Source organism: Seriola lalandi, unplaced genomic scaffold (assembly GCF_002814215.2).
Source record: "Seriola lalandi dorsalis isolate HSWRI2012SDOR001 ecotype SW California unplaced genomic scaffold, Sedor1 jcf7180002054901, whole genome shotgun sequence".
Lineage (NCBI taxonomy): Eukaryota > Metazoa > Chordata > Actinopteri > Carangiformes > Carangidae > Seriola > Seriola lalandi.
In genome coordinates this window covers 7,720,456-7,743,026 of record NW_019525453.1, presented here as the reverse complement: position 1 = coordinate 7,743,026, position 22,571 = coordinate 7,720,456, and the positions used below count along the sequence as shown (strand labels likewise).

The following is a 22,571-nucleotide window of genomic DNA, read 5'->3' as shown; positions in this document are numbered from 1 at the left end:
TGGGGATGAACAGAGAAGGACAAGACACTTCTTATATTTTGTTAAACTATGTTGAAATAGACAGTTAAGCAATAATTATGTGTATGTAAGGTTGTATGTGCAGAACAGACAATGTACAACATACTCTGTCTCAAGCCCGTAGAAGGGTCTTCTTTAGCTAACATTTTATAGGAATAAATTAAACATCACCTGACTTAACTTGACCAACTGAGCAATGTTCAAGCAAACAAATTAATGCCAATTTTCTTAACCTTAACACAGTAATAATAATAATAATAATAATAATAATTTAAAAATGAAATAAAATAATAGAATAATAATTTTATCAATAGGTGTCTTTCAAGGCACTCAAGGACACCTAACAGATTATGTTTCAGTATATCACAGGGCTATTGGAAAATAACTGACCCTGCAGTGGATGATGGAGAAGGAGATAAATAACATCGTCATTGCATCAGATAGCTGCTCAGCACTTACAAGAATGTAGGTCTGGCAGATCATTTAGGACAGATATTATCAATGACATATTCCTAATGTACAGGATGTTGGTGTGGAGGGAAATGAGCAGGTGGGTATTCTGGCCAAAAAAACACTCAGAATGAAGCAAGTACACAAGCAAGACCCATTAAGAGGAAGATAGGATATTCATGTGCACAGAGAATTGGGATTACAATGAAACTTGGAGATATTTATAGCTAAAATGAGGGGAAGTGAATATTATGAACTCTTTGAGAACAGGTCATGCAGGATGCAATTATGAAATACATTATTTAAAGTAGGCCAGCACCCAACTGGAAAATGCAGGCACTGTAGGGAGCCAGAAACAGTCCTGACCGCACTACTTCTTTGTAAAGAATTCAATAATAACAGGAATCAGCTTTTTCAGTCACTAAAGATGGTAAAATACTGACTTTTCATTGTTCCATTACGTTTTTTCTCCAGTCTAGCCGGTGGCAGTAGTGCACCTTTAAGCTGGTTTGCTAACCGCCAACTGCTGCTAAACACAAAGGAAAAAGAAGAAGAAGAAGAGGGAGGGGGGAGGAGGAGGAAGTGGAACCGCGTGTGTTGCTGCGTCAAAACTGCCGGTCCAGACCACAGGCCGACTTCCACACTGCTCGGGGGAGTGTGGAACGAATTACTCCTGTCATCCCGCCCGGCTATCCGGCACAATTTCACCAAACTTTTTTTTTTTTTGCTTTATTGTTCCGTCATTTACACCAGATTCCTCAAGACGTTTGCAGTGGTTTGCTCGTCAAAATCTGGTGTTCCGGTACTTAGTTTTTTTAGGTTATTTTTTCATTTGCATCTCCTGTTTGCGCGCGCGGCGTGAGTTTCACGTGGAGCCCGGGCCTCATCACTGCTGGAAAACATCCCTTCAGCTCTCCGGTCAGAGCCGTTAGCATTAGCTATTAGATAAAATGGCAAAGATGGCAACCTTGATTTTGGAGGACGGGGCGACGTTCAGAGGCCGCCTTTTTGGCGCTAATGTGTCAGTGTCGGGAGAAGTTGGTAAGTGCTTTGAAGTATTTGGTGTTTGAAGTATTATTAATTTTTAGCAAAAAAAAATTTCCGTTGATTTAGCCATCTCAAATAAAATCCACCTGCGCAAGGAGCCAACTTTAGATTAGACTTTAATGTTGTTTTATCTAATTTTGTTTGTTGTGGACGTTTAATTTCGCTTGCCTTTAATGAGCTACGGCGGTCGTGTATCAGAGCTGTAAACCCAAATAACCCACACAACCCCTCACCCCATATGTTCGGGTCACCAAACTCCATGTAAATTTCTGTCAATTAAATGTTTGGTTAGCCAGCATTGTCACTAGGCATGCCACATGGCTTTTGACATCCGCCTCAAGGCAACACACACAGATGAACCATCATATTGTGACTTAACCACCGCCGTTTTTCGCAGGACAGTGTGCAAATAAGAAGGAATAACAAGTGAACATTTTTTTTGAAAGTTTAACTATGTTTCACCAAATGTTAAATGTTTGACGCATTCCGAATTAACGAGAAGCCGATACTGATTTTGTATGACGCTCTAACTTCGCTCTATGTGGCGTGTGCTTGTGCCGGTGAGCAAGGAAGTATTAGTTAGTAGAGTTCTTCACATGTGGATGCCACAATTCAGGTCCAGTTTTATTACAAAATTACCAGTTAACGAGATACTATACAATGCGGTACAACCACACTACAAACTATGACCTAGAAGAAAAAAATACATAAACGTAAAAGTGTAACATAAGCAAACAATAGTAGATTTTATATTCGTGCATGTAAAGTATATGCACACAGTGGTTGATAAATACCTTTGAATAGTTTTAATACCGCTCTAATAGAACAGCTGTTAAATGTGTTTCATACAAAATAATACTCCAAAACCTTTGTTGTTCGGCAAGTGACAGACTTGACTGTGTGTGGATCATGTGATGATGATGATGATGATGAATATGTTGTGTGCTCAGTGTTCCAGACAGGTATGGTGGGCTACCCCGAGGCTCTTACTGACCCGTCCTACCGCTGCCAGCTGCTCACCCTCACTTATCCCTTGGTTGGCAACTATGGGGTCCCTGAGGAGGAGGAGGGCGAGTTTGGACTAAGCAAGGTGAGCAGCTATTTTTGGTTCTATTAAAATTTTAATAATGAAAAACACATTGTCAAGATGATTCACAAACTTGTTTTGGGGGTGTTAGGAGATTTTTTTTTTTTTTACCTTTTTAATCATGGTATTTTTGGGGGGGTGGGGTTTAGATGAGACTCTGGCTGCAGGATTCTTGACAAAATTGATAGAATATACTTACCTAAGCAGTGCCAGATTACACTGTCCTCTAATTATTCATAGTTGAATACTAAAAGAAGCCAAGACAGCGATGAGCAGTAGAGGGAAAACTAAAATAAAGGGGAAAATAAAGGCTCATACCAACACCATACACTGATTTTTCCTGTTGTTGTCTTGGTCAGTGGTTTGAATCGTCCAAGATCCACGCTGCCGCTCTGATTATTGGAGAGCTGTCGGAGAATCCCAGTCACTGGAGTTCAGTCAAGTCGCTGGACCAGTGGCTCAAAGAGCAAGGCATCCCTGGATTACAAGGTCAGGAAACGGAAATCTAAACGGATAATATAGTTAATACAGATATTTTAAGGGGAAATAAACGAATGTGGAATTAAAATCAAGTCTAGCCTTATAATAGAAATGGAGTGTGTATTAAGCTCTTTGTCAGTCTTATTTAATTCAGAAATGGTATAAAAACTTAGCTGTTACAGTGATTTTACCAACATATGAATATAATATTAAAATAAATGAGGTAGTATTTGGTCTACTGCTCCACTGTACATACATACATGCACAGCACTAACTTTTGTTTTTTGTGGGACCATATTTTTCATGTACACCAGGCATTGACACTCGCCGTCTAACCAAAAAGATCCGAGAGAAGGGCACCATGCTGGGGAAGCTTGTGGTGGACGGGACTCCTGAGGACACTGTTCCTTTTGACAATCCTGACCAGAGGAACCTGGTCCAGGAGGTCTCCATGAAGGTAACCCATCCACATTACAATACACTTACTAACCCACAACAGCACAAACAACTCTCTTAGTAGTTGAGAGGACAGTTGAAAGCCTTTTTTTTTTTTTTTTGTTAAAAAACCCTGAATTTGCAAAGAACCCTGCAACTAAACACTTAATTCTGTGCTGTTTCTCTATATTTATATCAAATGATATAAAACACGTGAATGACAGTGTTCCCGGCTTAAGATCAGGCAAAGGAAATAGTGATTTGATCTTGTTTATTATCAATATAAAGCTTAAGTTCAATGCTCAGTATTACATCTCATAATTAAACTAGGAAATGGACCCAGTAAAGAAGTTAAAAGGATTGAGTAGAGTGTTCTTGTCTTAGTATATATAAATAGTAAGTAAAGCTAACTGTCCTTGTTCTGACCCCAGTGGTTGGCTACCTATTTTTTTCTTTTTTTCTTTTTTTTTTTTTTAACATTTTTGTTTGTCAGCATTCTGATAACATAATTTATGTTACATTTCCTTTGACTGTGTTAAGGAACCCAGAGTTTACAACCCCGATGGTAATCTGCGAATCACAGCGGTGGACTGCGGTATCAAATATAATCAGATCCGCTCCCTGGCTGAGAGAGGAGCCCGTGTTACTGTTGTACCCTGGGACCACCCGTTGGACACCGCAGGTCAGTAACGCACTGCTCCAAAGTGAATTATATTTGCGTGCAGCTTGAGGTTTCGTTTCTTGCTCTAACACTTTGGCATGTGGACAGGAGGAGCTGGGGATTAACCTACCAACACTTACAGTTATAGGCTGACCCACTCCTGTCATCTGTGCTACAGCCACCCTATCAGTTGGGTGGAGGAAATCTCTCTGGCTTCAAACGCTGCAATATGAATGTTCAGTTTGGCAGACACTTGAGGGCCAGAGAATTTTGGTATATTTCAAAAAACTTTTTCCTGTCATTTTTAGACTTTGATGGTTTGTTCATCAGTAACGGCCCTGGGGATCCTGAGTTCTGTCAGGCCACCATCACCAATGTGAGGAAGGTGGTCAGCATGGATCGCCCAAAGCCACTTTTTGGTATCTGCCTTGGACACCAGCTGCTCTCTTTGGTCATTGGAGCAAAGACCTACAAGATGAAGTCAGTACCTTGCACATAACTCTTAATAACATAAAAACAATTGCACACACCAAGGATAAAAATTTTTTTTTTCTCAAATCACTTCTTTTTTTCTTTTTTTTTATCATGGTCTGCCGCAACTGTGTACAATGATTAGTTGATAAATCTTAAAACAAGCAAAGCGTCAAATTTGATTTAAATTGGAGATTACTACCAGTGTGCACCCATGTGTCAGGACAGAGACAGAAATGTTCCCCCACTGACCTGACTCTTCAAAATCCTCTAGAAACACAGACATTCACACCCACACTACACAGTTTCTTTGGGAGAGCTGTGATGTGAAATGCAGATTTTTGCTGTTCTCAGCAGTCTGGGCTTCTCCTGTATGAGCGCTGGAGTGTCGCACTGACCAGCCGTGTTATGAATAAGACTAAACAAACAAGCCAGCGAGTAAGGCAGGTTGCTGCGCTCGTTGCTGTAGAACTCCACAGGGGTCAGGGAGTTTCTGTTCCCCTGAGACTTCGCTGATGGCTGCTTTATCAGACGCTGTGTGAAGGTCAGGATGGGCAGGGAATGTTCCCATTAGCCTGCAGGAATCTTGCTGGCACCTGGACAGATCAACAGGGTTGCCAACAAAATTACAGTAGGCTACTGGGAACAGTCCATCCTGACCTTCACGCAGAACAGGGTTGTCTGTCCAGATATGTCTGTCTAGTTTTCAAAATGAGCCTCAGTATACAACCTTAAGTATTGGATTTTCCTCTTGTCTTTCAGGTACGGAAACCGTGGCCACAACCAGCCCTGCATCCACAAGGGAACAGGTCGCTGCTTCATCACCAGTCAAAACCATGGGTTTGCTGTCGACCCTGAAACCCTGCCAGAAGGCTGGGATGTTCTCTTTACCAACGCCAATGATCACACCAGCGAGGGCATCGTACACAACACACAACCCCTGTTCAGGTAGTTGCCTTACAAACACTGCCTGATGTGATAATGCACACCAGAAATGTCAGATTTTAGTGTGATTAAATCCTTGTGATGCCTTTTCCCAGTGTTCAGTTCCACCCGGAGCACATGGCAGGTCCCACAGATCTGGTCAGCTTGTTCGACGTCTTCCTTGACACTGTGAAAGACCACAAGGAGGGCAACGGTACAAAAACAGGTAAAAACAGTGTTAGAGTTTTTAAGTACATTTGTTCAATTCTTTCATTCCACTTCTTATATAAGACACTTGTTTCTCAGGGGAACTTATGTGTTGATAGCATCATTATAAAAATCTTACACTGGGGGGGTTAACTTAACAGTAGATTTGGAAGTTTCAGCTTCTTTTTGATAATGTGTATTTCTTATAGGTGGTTAAGATATGAGGTAATTGCCTTTTGGGCTTCGTTACAAAAGAGAGTTTTATCTATACCTGGCTGTTGAACACGTGTTATTGTGTTGTCAGTGACCAAAGTGCTGTACAAAGGACAACATACTAAATATACTACATACAGAAACATAATAAAACAAATTAACAAAAATGACAATAAGGGGGAAATACAAAATTATGAACATGGCAATGTATTAAAAGCTTAGTGAGCCAAAAAGGCCAGTGAATAAAAATGTCTTTTGTCTAGATTTAATTTAGAGATGGAGGGAGCACATTAAATATGGAATGACAACTGCTTCCATAATTATGAAGCAGTAACTGCAAAAGCTCTGTCACCTACTTAGTTTTAGTCGTGACCATGTGACATACAAGAGAGCTTTCAGATCTAAGAATGAATAAGGTCTGTGATGTAAGGAGGGGCCCCGCCATTAAAAGCTTCAGTCAGTGAAGACAGGCTAAAACTGGGGTGATGGACTCACAGTTTAGTGCCAGTCAACATTATTGCAGTTGCATCCTGAACCAACCAAATGTGATTTTTATTTTTATTTTTTCCCCTCCCAGTGAAGCAGCGTCTGATGGATCACCTCACCTACCCGGGTTCCATGAAACCTGTAGAGGTAGTCCGACCCAGGAAGGTCCTGATCCTGGGCTCTGGAGGACTGTCCATCGGCCAGGCTGGAGAGTTTGACTACTCCGGCTCCCAGGTCTGTAAAAAGAAGACCGCTTTCATTAGAGTTGTGCAGCTGAGTTATAGAGGTCAAATCCATTAAAGGGGCAAAGGTCACTTTGGGCTGTAGGAAAGTGAGGACTGTGAGGTGGACAGTTAAGTTGATAATGAGAATATTTGATCACAAAATGTTAACGTTTCTGTCCTAAATGTAATCAACATTTTGAAGAAGCCCACTCAGCCAGTATTAAATTATTTTTGTTTTCCAGGCTATTAAGGCTCTGAAGGAAGAGAACATCCAGACTGTGCTGATCAACCCCAACATCGCCACTGTCCAGACGTCAAAAGGCCTCGCTGACAAAGTCTACTTCCTGCCCATCACTCCGGAATATGTCACTCAGGTACAAATTCTCTCTGCTGTAACACTGTAATTGATACAGTGTCTTCAATGATGTGGAAACACCAGACTTTGAAAATGCCTGGACAGGATCCTGGAAGGTTTTTGGTTTGGTCTGTCAGTTTGTCAAACTCACATGTATCAGAAGCAGTCAAAGGATACATGCATAACATTTCAAGGTGTGACCATGTTCAAACAATATCTCCATGGATACTGCATGTCTTACTCCCTTTTATCACCACAGGTAATAAAAAATGAGCGTCCGGACGGCGTTCTGTTGACTTTCGGTGGTCAGACCGCCTTGAACTGTGGTGTGGAGATGACCAAGCTTGGTGTCCTGGAGAAGTATAAAGTAAAGGTTCTGGGAACACCGGTAGCCTCCATCGAGATGACTGAGGACAGGAAGATCTTTGTGGAGAAAATGGAAGAGATCAATGAACACGTCGCTCCAAGTGAAGCAGCGCTGTCTGTGGAGCAGGTGAGGAGACGTATATCAAACAAGCAACCAAAACATGGCCTCTGTTTAGTTTTTAACTAATTTCAATGTCCACATTGACCTCTTTTTTTATTTATTTGTTTTTAACCTTTTTCTAGGCATTGGCAGCTGCAGAGCGTCTAGGCTACCCGGTCCTGGTTCGTTCAGCGTTTGCTCTCGGCGGTCTGGGATCCGGCTTCGCCAACAACAAAGATGAGCTAACCTCTCTGGTGACATCAGCCTTTGCGCACACCTCCCAGGTGCTGGTGGACAAATCCTTGAAAGGCTGGAAAGAGATCGAGTACGAGGTGGTCCGCGACGCCTACGATAACTGTATCACTGTGAGTAAAGAAGACACAAGAATCATTTCTCCAAATTTAGGTTTTGGATGTTGTCATTTCTTGTATTTGGATATTTTACCGCTGCATTGTTATATAATGCTGCATCTGGGATGATAATAATCCTAGTTTTTGGATATATCAAAGTAAGCATACCGTGAACAGGACCTGATAATTAAGGTAATAAAATAATACAGTGAATTTAAACATTAATGTAATATTTCTTAACTGGTATTTGCTGCTCTATTGTCACCACTGAGTCAAAAATAATTACATTACACTCTATAGCCGCGTTTCGACTAAGGAACTAAAAGGTTCCTGTGGCCCGTTGTTGTCTGCGTTTCCACTGTGGCATAAAGTCCCAGGAAGATTATGCAAAATTATTACTTGACATTACGTTATTCACAGCACTTTGAGGACATAACATGAACGAAAATCCAGGACAAATTTTATTTTCAAATACAGGACGATCCCGCATTATACGTGATGGTGGCAACCCTCGCCACTCTGGTTGTTTGAAGTCCTGTTTCAATTTCTTTACCTTCTCCTGGACCTGTTTCACGGTGTGGAAAATGTGTTTGCTCACTCGCTGCGGACTTTTAAACATTGCGGGTGAAATAAAATGCAGCAAGTACTCGACCAGTCAGAAATTCAGTACTGCAGACCACACCCCCCAAAGTTCCTGAATTAAATTTACACCCTGGTTCCTGCGGTGGAAACGCGGCTTATGTAGCAAAGGTATCATGTAATACTTGAGAGTATACACGTGTCTTCATTCATTCATTCATTCTTGTTCAGGTGTGTAATATGGAGAATATTGACCCTCTGGGCATCCATACTGGGGAGTCGATTGTAGTGGCGCCCAGTCAGACGCTCAACGATCACGAGTACAACATGCTGAGGAACACAGCCATCAAAGTCATCAGGCACCTCGGCATCGTGGGAGAGTGTAACATCCAGTACGCTCTCAATCCCGAATCGGAGCAGGTAAACGTGAAGATAAACGCACATAAAATGATGGTCTTTTTTGTTCTTACTTAGCAATACATAAAGGTTAGTTCACATAAGGATCAGAAGCAAACACACATGTGAATAGTTTGTTACAACCTGTGCATGTGATGTTTTTTGTTTTTGCAGTACTACATCATCGAGGTTAACGCCCGGCTGTCGCGGAGTTCGGCTCTGGCCAGTAAGGCGACAGGTTATCCTCTGGCCTATGTAGCGGCTAAACTTGGCCTTGGGATCCCACTGCCCCAGCTGAAGTATGTCATGTAGATCATCAAACATCAATACTTGAGCTCAGATTGGTGTCTTTGTCAAGTACTGAATGTGTTCACTTTTCTTAGCTTTACTTGTACAAAATTGTACAAGATCATTTTTAACAGTAACGATTGGTTTGCGTTATTTTGTTTAATAATAAAAAGACTAATGAAGCTAAGGTGTTGAGATGATATCAGTGTTTAGAAAATTGTGAGCAGGGCATAAATTTTGTCACATTTTATTCTTTTCTCTCTGTCTTTTTTTCCTTTCTTTTTTTTTTTTCACATCCCATAAAACTTACAAAAAAATCGGAATGTATTTTCTGTAGGAACTCTGTGACCAACTCGACAACAGCAAACTTTGAGCCCAGTCTGGACTACTGTGTGGTGAAGGTGCCTCGCTGGGATCTCAGCAAGTTCCTCAGGGTTTCCACCAAGATCGGCAGCTCCATGAAGAGTGTCGGTAAGAGGCAGAGACAAAACAGAATTTTATCATCATTTTGTGAACTGCACGCTTTGGTGCTGGAATGTGAAACAAGTTTTTGATGAGATCTTAACCTCTTATTTATAAAACTGCAACAAAAACGTGAGTGAGTCAAAAGCAAGTTCACAATGAGTTTTACAGTCGACAAAGCATGGATCACAGAAACAGCAGAGTGCATCAGACAGCTGTATTATATAGGATATAACTGATATTATGTCCAAAGTTTGAATAATTTCCTCAACAGGTGAGGTGATGGCTATTGGCCGCAGCTTTGAGGAGGCCTTCCAGAAAGCTCTGAGGATGGTGGATGAGAACTGTGTTGGGTTTGACCACACTATCAAGCCTGTCTCTGAAAAGGTAAAATGGACTGGATTATCACGAGTCCCTGTTAAATGTTTCCATAGAGTTACCGTAGTGACTTGTTTGGTATCCATTATTTATTTACATAATATCAAATTGCCCTATCAGTCACCAGCAGTGTGTCAGGCCAGCACGTTGAGGTGGGAGCTGTCTATGAGGAGGACCTGTTTTAATAAACACTACTTAAAATGCACTTTGGAGAAAATCTGAGAGAAAGTATTTTCTGTCCAAACCTGCAAACTAAAACATAAAGTGAAAGTCTCACATTGTGACAAGAAAATGTCAATGCTGTTGAAGACAGTTAAAACTTAAAAAGATTACATTGCAAAAGGGGAAAATTTCCATGTCAAATAAATCACAAAATGACATGTCACTGCTGTCCACTGGTGAGGTCCTGTAGTATAACTATTAAGGTGTTTTTAACTGGGCCAGCAGATGGTGCTACTGAGCCCCTGTACTGTCAGGCAGATAATACCTGGTAATTGCACAGTTTATGATCTGCAAACCGCAAACTATGTAATAATAATAACTCTGATACAGCTCTTTTCAAAACAATGTTACAAAGAACTTTACATGGTCAAACCAGGATTAAAAGGTTTTTATTTGTGTTTAGTTGTGTGTTAAAATGTAAAATTGAATTGTTACTATGCGTAGCTGTTGTAGAAAATATATTTACAGCTTCTAGATCACTCAGCAATGTGCTCATATCAGACAGATAGATAGATAAATAGACAGACAGACAGACAGACAGACAGACAGACAGACAGACAGAGATATACACTTTATTTGTCCCCTAAGGGAAATTTGTGTATGAATAAAATAAATAATTAAATAGATAAATAAATGGGGTAAATAAAATATCCCAGAACTAATCAAAGTGTTAAATCGTGCCTTGCTCTCCCTTTCTGATCTCCAGGAGCTGCAGACTCCCACAGACAAGCGCATCTTTGTGTTGGCAGCAGCGTTTAAAGCCGGCTACACAGTGGACCAGCTGTACGACCTCACAAAGATCGACCGCTGGTTCTTGCACAAGATGAAGAACATTGCTGACCACGAGCAGCTGCTGGAAACTTACAACCAGGTGAAATTGAGTGGATGTATATAACCTGGAAAAAAATTAGTAATTTTCTTCTTGGTGAAGTTTTCAACTTTTTCTTTCTACCAGGACGAGAGCACCATGCCTCCAGCGGTGATGAGAAAGGCCAAGCAGCTGGGCTTCTCAGACAAGCAGATAGCTCTGGCTGTGCAGAGGTGGGTTGAGAAGTCAATACAGACCTTTGTATCAATATAGCTGTATTTTGTGTGATTTTTTTTTTTTTTTGTTTCAAGAACCTGGGACTGGATAAGGACTTTTGTTTCCCATCAATCAACAACTCTGTGTTTTTTCCCCCCACAGCACCGAGCTGGCAGTGAGAAAGCTGCGTCGCGATTGGTCCATCCTGCCTGTGGTGAAGCAGATCGATACAGTGGCGGCTGAATGGCCCGCCCACACCAACTACCTCTACCTGACCTACCACGGTACGGAGAACGACGTGAGCTTTATCGACCAGCACGTCATGGTGATCGGCTCTGGTGTGTATCGCATAGGCAGCAGTGTGGAGTTTGATTGGTGTGCGGTGGGGTGTATCACAGAGCTGAGGAAGGTAAGTCCATCATAAGACTCATGGTTTCCCCTAATTGACATTCCATCTGCTAACGTGTCTTCCTGTTAAACTCTTATCTCAATTTTTTTGGTTTAAATTTTGTTTCACCATCACATTAAAAATACATCTGTATTATTAAAAATCTACACTAATTTTGTCACTGAAATTAAAAAAAAAAGATATAACTGGAGGATAAAGGGAGATAAGAGGGGCCTTTCTTGTCTTTTAGCTCACAATACTGAAATGAAGTTTGGCCTATGAGACACCTGCAGTTACTGCTCTGTGGTTTGGGCCTTAATTATTATAATTAGTAAATCCTTTTGTGGCCCACCATGGTGATTCCATCCTTATAGGTTAGGTTAATTTGATTTGATGAGTGCAGTTTATACGTTTTTATTTGCCTACCTCTTGTCATTAAAATAAGATTATTCTTTAACGTTCCTTTAGTTGGCAGCCAATAACCCAAATGCTACAAAATAAATATTTATTCATGTCATCCTCTTTATTGCAGATGGGTTATAAGACCATCATGGTGAACTACAACCCTGAGACTGTCAGCACAGACTACGACATGTGTGACCGCCTCTACTTTGATGAAATCTCCTTTGAGGTAAGGGCTCTTCTGTGTCTTCTTTTAAACATCTGCATCAAGCTTCAGGTTTTAATATTTAAGAAAGGGGATGTGAGATTGAATCATAGGAACAACTTGACCTGATTGAAGTTATTTAGGTTCCAATTTATGGTGGAGACAAAAAACAAGAAACTTCAGCCTCAAAAATATACAATAAAGCTGAATTAACACCTCTCTTACACAGTTAGAACAAAAAGAATAGTTTTATTATATTATCTTACCCCTGTGTAGATTGTGGATTAATATGTGTCTTGTACATACGTCAGGTGGTGATGGACATCTATGAGAGGGAAAACCCAGAGGGAGTGATCTTGTCTATGGGAGGCCAGCTGCCCAACAACATCGCCATGTCGCTGCACCGCCAGCAGTGTCGTGTCCTGGGAACTTCACCCGAGTGCATTGATGCCGCCGAGAACAGGTTCAAGTTTTCCCGAATGCTGGACACCATCAACATCAGCCAGCCACAGTGGAAGGAGCTCTCTGACACTGAGGTACACCGGACTGGGTTCACACCAAGTTATTTCAAAGACATCACTTTGATCCAATAGAGGTTCAGTTTGTGCTTTGAACAAAATGTTTTCTCATTTCCCTCCCATTTCTTCTTTCTCCAGTCTGCTGTGAAGTTCTGTGAGATGGTGGGTTATCCCTGCCTTGTTCGTCCTTCCTATGTTCTCAGTGGAGCAGCCATGAACGTGGCCTACAGCGACAGTGACCTTGTGAAATACCTGAGTAGCGCTGTGGCTGTGTCCAAGGAATATCCCGTCGTCATCTCCAAATTCATACAGGAGGCCAAGGTTTGAAAACACTGACTTGTGGTAGTTGAAGATGAGCTTTTAAGATCAGATCAGAATCACATTGTCATTTTTTTGTGGTTAAAAGCTTTAACAATGGAAAGAGTTGAATGCATCTGTTCCTTTTCTCCCATTTTCCAGGAGATAGACGTGGACGCCGTAGCGTGTGATGGGGATGTGGTGGCCATTGCTGTGTCTGAACACGTTGAGAACGCTGGTGTTCACTCTGGCGACGCCACACTGGTGACGCCTCCTCAGGATCTCAATCAGAAAACCATCGAAAGTATCAAGGCCATCGTCCACTCCATCGGCCAGGAGTTGCAGGTCACCGGACCGTTCAACCTGCAGCTGATTGCCAAGGTGAGACCTTCATACACGTTAGTTTGAATGGTTGAAATATCGTAATATTATCAAATCAGTGCTGGTGAATATTGGTGCTATTTTCTGTAATAGGATGACCAGCTGAAGGTGATTGAGTGCAACGTCCGAGTATCCCGCTCATTCCCCTTCGTATCCAAGACCCTGGGCGTGGACCTTGTTGCCCTGGCAACGCAGGCCATTATGAAGGAGGACGTGGAGCCTGTGAGCCTAATGAGAGGAAAGGGGATTGTGGGAGTGAAGGTAACTAAACTTACTTACACCATGACTGTTTAGGACTATTATATCAATATCTCAGTCCTTAGTGCTTCAGTCTGAGGAAGTGTTCATTGCTTATCAACAACTCCACCCTAATATCACATAATCCTGCTATAACCATATGTCACATGTGCATCAGGTTCCTCAGTTTTCATTCTCTCGGCTGGCCGGAGCTGATGTGGTGCTCGGGGTGGAGATGACCAGCACTGGAGAGGTCGCCTGTTTTGGGGAGAACAGATATGAGGCTTACCTCAAAGCCATGCTCTCTACAGGCTTCAAGATCCCCAAGAAGAACATCCTGCTCTCCATTGGCAGCTATAAGGTATTATTTACAGTTTTTACCAGAAGGCAAACTGCTAAGAAAGAAATTGAACTATTATCTGTGAAATTAAAGATTTGACATAAAAAAAACAAGGAGACTTTATTTAGTTAGTTTGGAGCTGATAACTGTCAGTTTATTGCTGCAGCCTTATTGTGTTTTAATTCATTTTTTTTCCCCAGCTAAAATAACTGTATTAATTAGCCAGATTGTTTATTTACTCCGATGTGTGTGTTTGCAGAACAAGAGTGAACTGCTGCCCACTGTGCAGGCTCTGGAGTCAATGGGTTATGACCTATACGCCAGTCTGGGTACTGCAGATTTCTACACAGAGCATGGAGTCAAGGTAACAGAAGATATTCCTCTCAGTTAACTTAAGGGGAAACATTGATGATTCATGAAATCAAAGTGTTGGCGCCTAGAGATTGACTCGCTGTGGAGTGAAACCAAGGATCTCTGGTGTAACAAATGTTGGCTTTATTAAAGTTATAGACAACTTCATTTAGATATTTAGTCCTCAGTATCTTGTGTGTGTTTTGTGGCCTTACAATGACAGTATTTTTTGGAAACGAAAGCCATCAAATTCCCAGTTTATGAAATGGCACAGTAACCCAAGGGATGAGTTATTATATGCTGACCAGTCATAAAACAAAACAAAAACATGAAGACAAATTATGGCCAAGCATCGAAACCGTTCCTTTCCTCTTCTCCTCTGACTTCTTTGATCTAACTCATCCTCTCCAGGTGAAAGCAGTGGATTGGCCATTCGAAGAGGACGACAGCGAATGTCCCAAGGAGAAACAACGCAGCATCATGAACTACCTGGAGGAGAACCACTTCGACCTGGTCATCAACCTCTCCATGAGGAACAGCGGAGGTCGTCGGCTCTCGTCCTTCGTCACCAAAGGCTACAGGACGAGACGCATGGCCATCGACTACTCTGTCCCGCTCATCATCGACATCAAGTGCACTAAGCTCTTTGTTCAGGTAAATTGTCTCTGTTTTGTTATTGTAATCCTCTTAAAATGGATTGGCAACTTAGATAAAACAAATACTTGCCTACAGTTGGAGGTCAACATGAGCAAAATGCTCTGGTGTGTTGCAGGCTCTGCATCAGATCGGTAGGACTCCACCAGTGAAAACTCACATTGACAGCATGGCCTCCCAGACACTGGTCCGTCTCCCTGGTGAGTCACTGTGACCCGCAGAAGAAGGTCCTTGATGATCAATGTGTTGCTCTATTCTGAGTGGTGAAACAAGCTCAGATAATTTGTTTGTAGCTGCAAAATGTACAGACTTTTTTTTCTTTCATAACGTCAGGTCGTTTGTCACTGACCCCAACCACAGGTGCAGCACATTAATTCTTCTTGGTGGCTTTGAAGAGCAACAGTCAATTCATTACACCATCACTGCCAGTCTAGACTTTTGTGAAAAATAGTAACACTTAACTTTTTCTTTTTTTTCTAGCTTATATCCTGAATATGATCAAAACCAGAATAAGAGTGTCAAAGAGAATGGTTTTTATTTAAAAACTGTAAAATATGTTGTTTGTGATTTTATTTCCAGGCCTGATCGATGTCCATGTTCACCTGCGGGAGCCTGGTGCTATACATAAGGAGGACTTCTCCTCCGGTACAGCGGCTGCTCTGGCAGGAGGGGTGACGATGGTGTGTGCGATGCCCAACACTTCCCCTGCCATCACTGATCCCAGTACAATGGCTCTGGTGCAGAAGGTAAGTCCAGATTTTCTTTGTTTATTTCTCTTAATTAAAACCTGACTCATTTGCCTGATTCAGCTGGTGAGTGGAGTTGATGCTCTGGTTGTAGCAGATAAATTGAATACATATATCTCAATGTGACATCAAAGTAATGTTAATATAATGCCTGGATTTTCTTCGTTTTGAATCTGTATTTCACATGTATATGATAAAAGTTGAAGTGAAATGAAATAAACGTTTTTATGTTGTTTGTGTTGTATCATCAGCTGGCCAAAGCGGGCTGCAGGTGTGACTACGCCCTGTATGTGGGTGCTGCTTCAGACAACGCTGCTGTCCTGCCGTCCATCGCCAGCCAGGCTGCCGGCCTAAAGATGTACCTGAACGACACGTACTCCACCCTCAAGATGGACAATGTCTCTCTCTGGATGGAGGTAAGCTGAGTCACTACTCTTAAAAAAAAAAAAAAAAACAAGTTTATTTGAGTTAAAAAATCACACTGGGCCAAACATTACTGGCTTGAAGGCAATCTTGGAATTTGCACCCAGCAATCTAGTGGTCATTACAGTAATTGCATCTTCACCTGCTTCTACATTAAGACCAACTGGAAGCTTGTCTTATTTTCCCACCCTGTGGACTAACCTTTCTGGTTCTGTTTAAAGCACTTTGAGAAGTGGCCCAAGCAGATGCCCATCGTGGCTCACGCTGAGAAACAGACGGTCGCTGCAATCCTGATGGTGGCTCAGCTCTACCAGCGACCAGTCCACATCTGCCATGTGGCCAAGAAGGAGGAGGTAGAGGACTGTTTTTTTCTATTTTATTTTAGAAGTTTTTATCATTATTTTATAAACCAAATTGTGCAGAACTTCACAGCTAAAAAGAAAACTGTTGTGTCTTAGATTTGTAATTGATTGATTGATTGAAGTTTGTCTGAAAATTCTTGTGCATGCACAGCACCTGAATATTAAACGGTCAGAGACAAAAACGCATCATCTTCATAATGCTCGTTACCACTTTCAGATCCTCATCATCCGCGCTGCCAAGCAGAAGGGCATCCAGGTCACGTGCGAGGTGGCGCCTCATCACCTCTTCCTGTGTGAGGACAATTTGTCTGACATCGGCAATGGAAGGGCACAGGTACGACCCATGCTGGGAACCCGTGAGGACATGGAGGCACTCTGGGAAAACATGGACATCATTGACTGCTTTGCCACGGACCACGGTGAGTGGTAGCACATTGTTTTTCAGTCACTAACCACAGAAACCAGTCTACCGATTGATCATATCATTTTGTCTTTGTGTTGTCTCTCGTCTCGTCTCGTCGTCTCCCGCTTATCCGTATCTTTGTGTTGTATCTTTGTATATTTAGACCTTAAGAAGAGAGTACATGTGATAACATTATGTTTATGTGTTGTTAGCCCCTCACAGTGTTGAGGAGAAGAACGCTGAGAACCCTCCTCCTGGTTACCCCGGCCTGGAAACCATGCTGCCGCTGCTGCTGACCGCTGTCAGTGATGGACGTCTAACTCTGGATGACATTATCAGACGTCTCTATGACAACCCACGCAAGATCTTCAACCTGCCTGTCCAGGAAAACACTTATGTGGAGGTACACTCAAACACATGATATTATAGGACAGGATTTCTACATGGCCATCACCTTGTCTTGGTTTTGTGTGCTTTATTGATTGTTTCTTTGCGGACAGGTGGACCTGGAGCAGGAGTGGCTTATTCCTCAGGCCATGCAGTTCACAAAGTCTAAATGGACACCTTTCCAAGGTCTGAAGGTGAAGGGTAAAGTCCGGCGTGTGGTTCTACGAGGAGAGGTAGCCTACATCGATGGACAGGTCAGCAGTCACGCACACACACTTTCATTTGTTGTAGTTCACAAGCTCGAAGGGGCTGCATTTACCTATAGTCAAAATATCAGGGTTCATGTAATCTTATTACTCAGGAATTCCTCTTAATTTCTCTTTCATTCACCTTAACTGTCATCTAAACTGTTAGTTAGTTATAGAAAGACTACCAGTTAACTGCTGCAAGTTACAGTTAACAGCCATAAAGTTTTTTGCAGTTGAGACAAATATCCACAATCAAGACCTAAAGCAGTTTCTCCTCTGAAACATCAAACTAATTCATTATGTGCTCTGTGATGTTTGTCCTGTTTACTGTCCATGTTGATTGTAGCCAGTGTTACAATGGAATGATTACACAGGAGGGAAGAAAAAGGAATATTTAACATAATACGTCTCTCACTCTCTCTCTTAGGTGTTGGTTCCTCCAGGTTATGGTGAAGATGTGAAGACATGGCCGACTGCTTCAGTTCATCCTGAGCCTATTAAAGAAACCCCTGTGGTATTAAAAGTGTTATGTCTGTTGCAATATTATTTTACTCAGAGACTATACTTAAACCACTGTATGACTGTATTGTGTCAGTACTGTTTTATGGGTGGATGTTATATCCATTTATTCTAAGGTTGTGTTTTTACTGCACCTCCTATTGTTCAGACTCCAGAGCATCCTCGTCCCACTCCTCCTCGTGAGGGCCCCGTCCGAACCCGAGCACCAAGCCCTCGCCGCGGCCCAGGAGAGGGACGCTACCTGCTGCCACCCCGCACCCACCGGTCCTCTGATCCTGGACTGCCACCAGGTACGACAGCCACAACTAGATCATGTCAGCTTTACAATAGGTTTCCTGTGTTTAACTAATAGACGTAATCTGTACACTGTGTCATTTTGCCTCCCGCAGAGATGGTCATGCTCCCACCACTTGGAGCTGGAGACAGTTACAGCCACCCTCCTCCTCTGTCCAGGCTGATGTCTCCTCAGTCAGGGCCAGGGCCCATACCTGCATCCCACTTCCAGACATCTCCGTTCCTACACCCGCTGATTGGCCAGCACATCCTGTCCGTCAGGCAGTTCAGCAAAAATCAGGTACACACAGAGCAGATGACACACAAATCACCAAGTTGTACTCATTTACAAAATAAAAGAACATTGTCTGGTATGTAAGATGTTTTTCAGTTTGTGTGTTTTCTCTTTGTTCAGATCTCGCACCTTTTCAATGTCGCCCACTCTCTGCGTTTGATGGTTCAGAAGGAGCGAAGCTTGGAAATCCTGAAGGTAGGTCATCGTCAAAAAACTGCTCATCTTATGTTTGTTGATAATTACAAATCCACAGAACTGCAAATCAACCCCTGCATATCTAAATATCCAACCATCAAAGCAACAACATCTTTTTTTATTGAAGTAAGTTTATGTCACTTTATTCCTGTGTGTACATGCTACTGTACACACAGCCCAGTAAGCAGCTCTTTTTTTCTTATTGTTCAGGGTAAGGTGATGGCGTCGATGTTCTACGAGGTAAGCACTCGCACCAGCAGCTCCTTTGCCGCGGCCATGCAGCGTCTGGGCGGCTCGGTCATCCACTTCAGTGAATCCACCTCATCCACGCAAAAAGGAGAATCGCTGGCCGACTCTGTTCAGACCATGAGCTGCTACACAGACGTTCTGGTACTGCGACACCCAACACCTGGAGCTGTTGAGGTGGGTTTTGGGTTGGATGTGGACAGAGATTTTTTTTTTTTTTTTTTTTTTAAATGATATGTAGTCACCATTTGCTACTCAAGTGTCGACACTTGACTAAATAAAATTAGTTTTTTTCCAAGACAATAAAACTTACTAATACTCTGCTCCGTGGCATTCAGAGTGCATCCCGTCATTGCCGTAAGCCTGTGATCAATGCTGGAGACGGTGTGGGTGAGCATCCAACCCAGGCCCTGCTGGACGTCTTCACTATCAGAGAGGAGCTGGGGACGGTCAATGGCATGACGGTGAGACAAACAAACTGTCCTGTAGATTTAAATCCTGATCCTTGAATTCTTAGAAATCCTAACCTAGAGCAAATCTATGTGAAGGAAAACCGTTATAACTCATTAATTCTTGTGTTTTGTCAGATAACTATGGTTGGAGATCTGAAACATGGCCGCACAGTTCATTCCCTCGCCAAACTGCTGACACAGTACCGCATCACCTTGCGCTATGTGGCTCCCAAAAACCTCCACATGCCAACAGAGATCATCAACTATGTGGCCTCAAAGGGCATCAAACAGGTGGGGACAAAAAAGTGGCGCAACAGCAAAGCAAATGTTTAGGACAATATAATCAGATACATTTCTATTTCACTAAAGGTTTAAACATCTTCACATCTCTTAATAATGTTCCTGAAAGGTGTTATGAGTTTATAACTGAGAATTAAAGTGTTGTGTATTTTTACCTGCTTGCAGGAGGAGTTTGAGAGTATTGAAGAAGCTCTGCCTGAGACCGACGTCCTCTACATGACCAGGATCCAGAAGGAGAGGTTTGCATCTGAGCAGGAGTACAAGGCCGTAAGTAAACAAATTTTCATTTCCTCAACTGCTTTTACTTTCCCTTCAGAGCAGGGTAAGAAAATGATCCTGAAACTTCTTTAAAAACACACAAATTCAGGTCATTGGTTAAAAAGCAGTGTGTTTTTCTCTCAGTGTTTTGGTCAGTTCATCCTCACTCCTCACATCATGACTGTGGCCAAAAAGAAGATGGTGGTGATGCATCCACTACCCAGAGTCAATGAAATCAGGTAACGCTCACTTGGCACCATCACACATTATCACAGAATTGGGTACAACTCTCATGAAGGGACCTCCATGTTTGTTTTCACTCATTCAGAACAATATTCGACTCTTCACTGTCTCAGAATTTTCCAAATCAAATCTTATTTGTCAGAGCAATACAGCAGTTTGAGGATTCTGGTGGTTTCCAAAGCGTACCATACATTTTTAGATAAGATTTTTAAACAAAATTTCACTGACGGCTAATCTGCCAATTATCTTAAATAAATAAATAGTTCATAAAATGTCAGAAAATAGTAAACAATACCCTTTTATGATAGTTAACAGTATTAAAAAAAATAAAAGATTAATTGTTTTGTCAATCAGTTACATTAGGAAGGTGTTTGGGAGCTACAAAATATAATTTTATATCAATACAGTAATACTTGATTTGATCGGATTTGTTCTTGAAAACAAATTTCACATGTCCATTTGAAAAATACTTAGACTGGTGTAGTAGAACATACTATTAGATAGTACACATTATTTTAGTCTTAATTCCAACATGATGTGCTGAAACACTCTATTTCACTTTCTGCTGTGTTTTTCTTGTAGTGCGGAGGTGGACACAGACCCGAGAGCTGCGTATTTCCGTCAGGCGGAGAACGGCATGTACATCCGAATGGCCCTGCTGGCCACCGTACTGGGCAGATAAATCCATGTGCTGCCTGTGTGTAACGCAAATGGTTAAACTGTTGAGTAGTAATGACAAGTATTAGGTACAGTGCCTTCATGTTCTCTGCTGAAATAACACAATCCACAGCTCGGCCCTCAAAGGAGTGTTAGCTGATTTTAATAAACATGAAGACGTGAAACTGAGTCTGCTGTATCATGGTGTAACCTGACGCTGCTCTTCTTCAGTTACACAGACCACTGATATTTTTTTCTTTTTCTTTTTTTATCCATATGTCAGCTTTAAAATAGCTTCTTCTTGACCAACTATTCTTAGGACCAGCAAGATTTTTGTTTTTTGCTCACAATGGTTAACAGACCGTGAGTATTTGTGCATCAGAGAGCCAGTTACAGGAGCAGGGGGAAGGCTGCGTGGAGGAGAAATGGAGGTGGGCATTGAAACCTTAATATTGTTGGTATTATGTTTTATTGATGAAGTAAATGTTAACTATGGGTAACTTTAAAGGGACCAGTTAGGAAGGTAAAGGAGAGAAAGGACAAGCAGCAAAGCTTGGTTATAGCAGTTCGATATTCCACGGGTAAAATTTCCTCAAGCAAGGAGAGATTAAAAATATGTACTCTAAGAATAATTGAATGTTCTTTTCTCATTTCAAGGAAAATAAGGGCTTTAATAAACAGCTTTTGAAAATGTGCACTTTTAAAATTGCTTAATTTAAAAAAAAAAAAAAAAAATAGCTTGAGTTTACCTTTTCCTTCTTTTTATTGTTAACTTTTGAATTGATCAGCTTTAACTTTTCTTTCTTTCCATCTAAAATAAGTAAGAGACTTAATTGACCCAGTGCCTTGGGCATCAGTGTCTGCAGTATAACATCACAACCAAAAACAAATACTGTCATCCATTATATAATCCCACTCCTCTGCTTTCCTTTCACTTTTTCCTCTGACTACTGTCTCTTCCCTGTGTGTCTGTCTGTGTGTGTGTGTATGTTTATCGCGCACTAACTCGGGGCGCAATGATTGGCTGAATGGCATCACATGATATGATGTACAACGCATGCGATTGGTCTGTGAGTTTCCTGTGTCGCTGAACCAAAGCCGTAAAGTCTAGAAAAGATGCACCGGTTAAAACCCACACGTTCAAAATCTTAATAACCCTCTATAATTTATTCCTTTTTTGTACATTTTTCTTTAATGTGTAACATTTACTGAATTTGGATACGAACAAATGTTCTCGAAGCTATTTTTAATGGTTTGAGGATAATTGTTGTAACTGTCAGTGTTGTTATACTGTAACAGTTGAGGAGCAAACCTTTTTTTTTTTTTTTTTTTTTCCAAAATGGGAATTGATGTCAGCAACGTTTTGGTGAATGAATGTATTATGTCGATAAATGAAGAATAAAATAAAAATTTTCCCATTTGCTGTGGTTTAATGTCAGGTCCTTTGATGTCTGCAGTGAAATGCTGCACATGTTTTATCAGTCAGTGGTGGCCAGTGTACTTTTCTGCATGCAGCAGCATGTCAGACAGGAACACAGACACTGGACACTCTGGTACAAAAAAAAGGC

General features: G+C 41.7%; 1 protein-coding gene across 1 annotated transcript; it reads left to right on the top strand.

The window, feature by feature from the left end:
- Window positions 1-1,066: 1,066 nt before the first annotated feature.
- cad (carbamoyl-phosphate synthetase 2, aspartate transcarbamylase, and dihydroorotase) lies at window positions 1,067-22,429 on the top strand. Its single transcript, XM_023430078.2, has 44 exons — window positions 1,067-1,509; window positions 2,466-2,605; window positions 2,962-3,091; window positions 3,397-3,539; window positions 4,058-4,199; window positions 4,487-4,658; window positions 5,412-5,597; window positions 5,690-5,799; window positions 6,571-6,713; window positions 6,946-7,077; window positions 7,318-7,551; window positions 7,668-7,889; window positions 8,685-8,873; window positions 9,024-9,148; window positions 9,475-9,608; window positions 9,874-9,986; window positions 10,906-11,070; window positions 11,155-11,240; window positions 11,386-11,632; window positions 12,144-12,242; window positions 12,530-12,754; window positions 12,875-13,057; window positions 13,196-13,414; window positions 13,508-13,675; window positions 13,830-14,012; window positions 14,251-14,355; window positions 14,754-14,996; window positions 15,115-15,196; window positions 15,576-15,742; window positions 15,994-16,158; window positions 16,387-16,518; window positions 16,745-16,946; window positions 17,143-17,333; window positions 17,431-17,571; window positions 17,993-18,079; window positions 18,233-18,374; window positions 18,474-18,658; window positions 18,773-18,847; window positions 19,058-19,270; window positions 19,432-19,557; window positions 19,681-19,836; window positions 20,011-20,112; window positions 20,248-20,342; window positions 20,929-22,429. Exons 1-44 carry the CDS (start codon window positions 1,419-1,421, stop codon window positions 21,026-21,028), a joined length of 6,690 nt encoding a protein of 2,229 aa, XP_023285846.1. The 5' UTR covers window positions 1,067-1,418; the 3' UTR covers window positions 21,029-22,429.
- The last annotated feature ends 142 nt before the right edge of the window (window positions 22,430-22,571 follow it).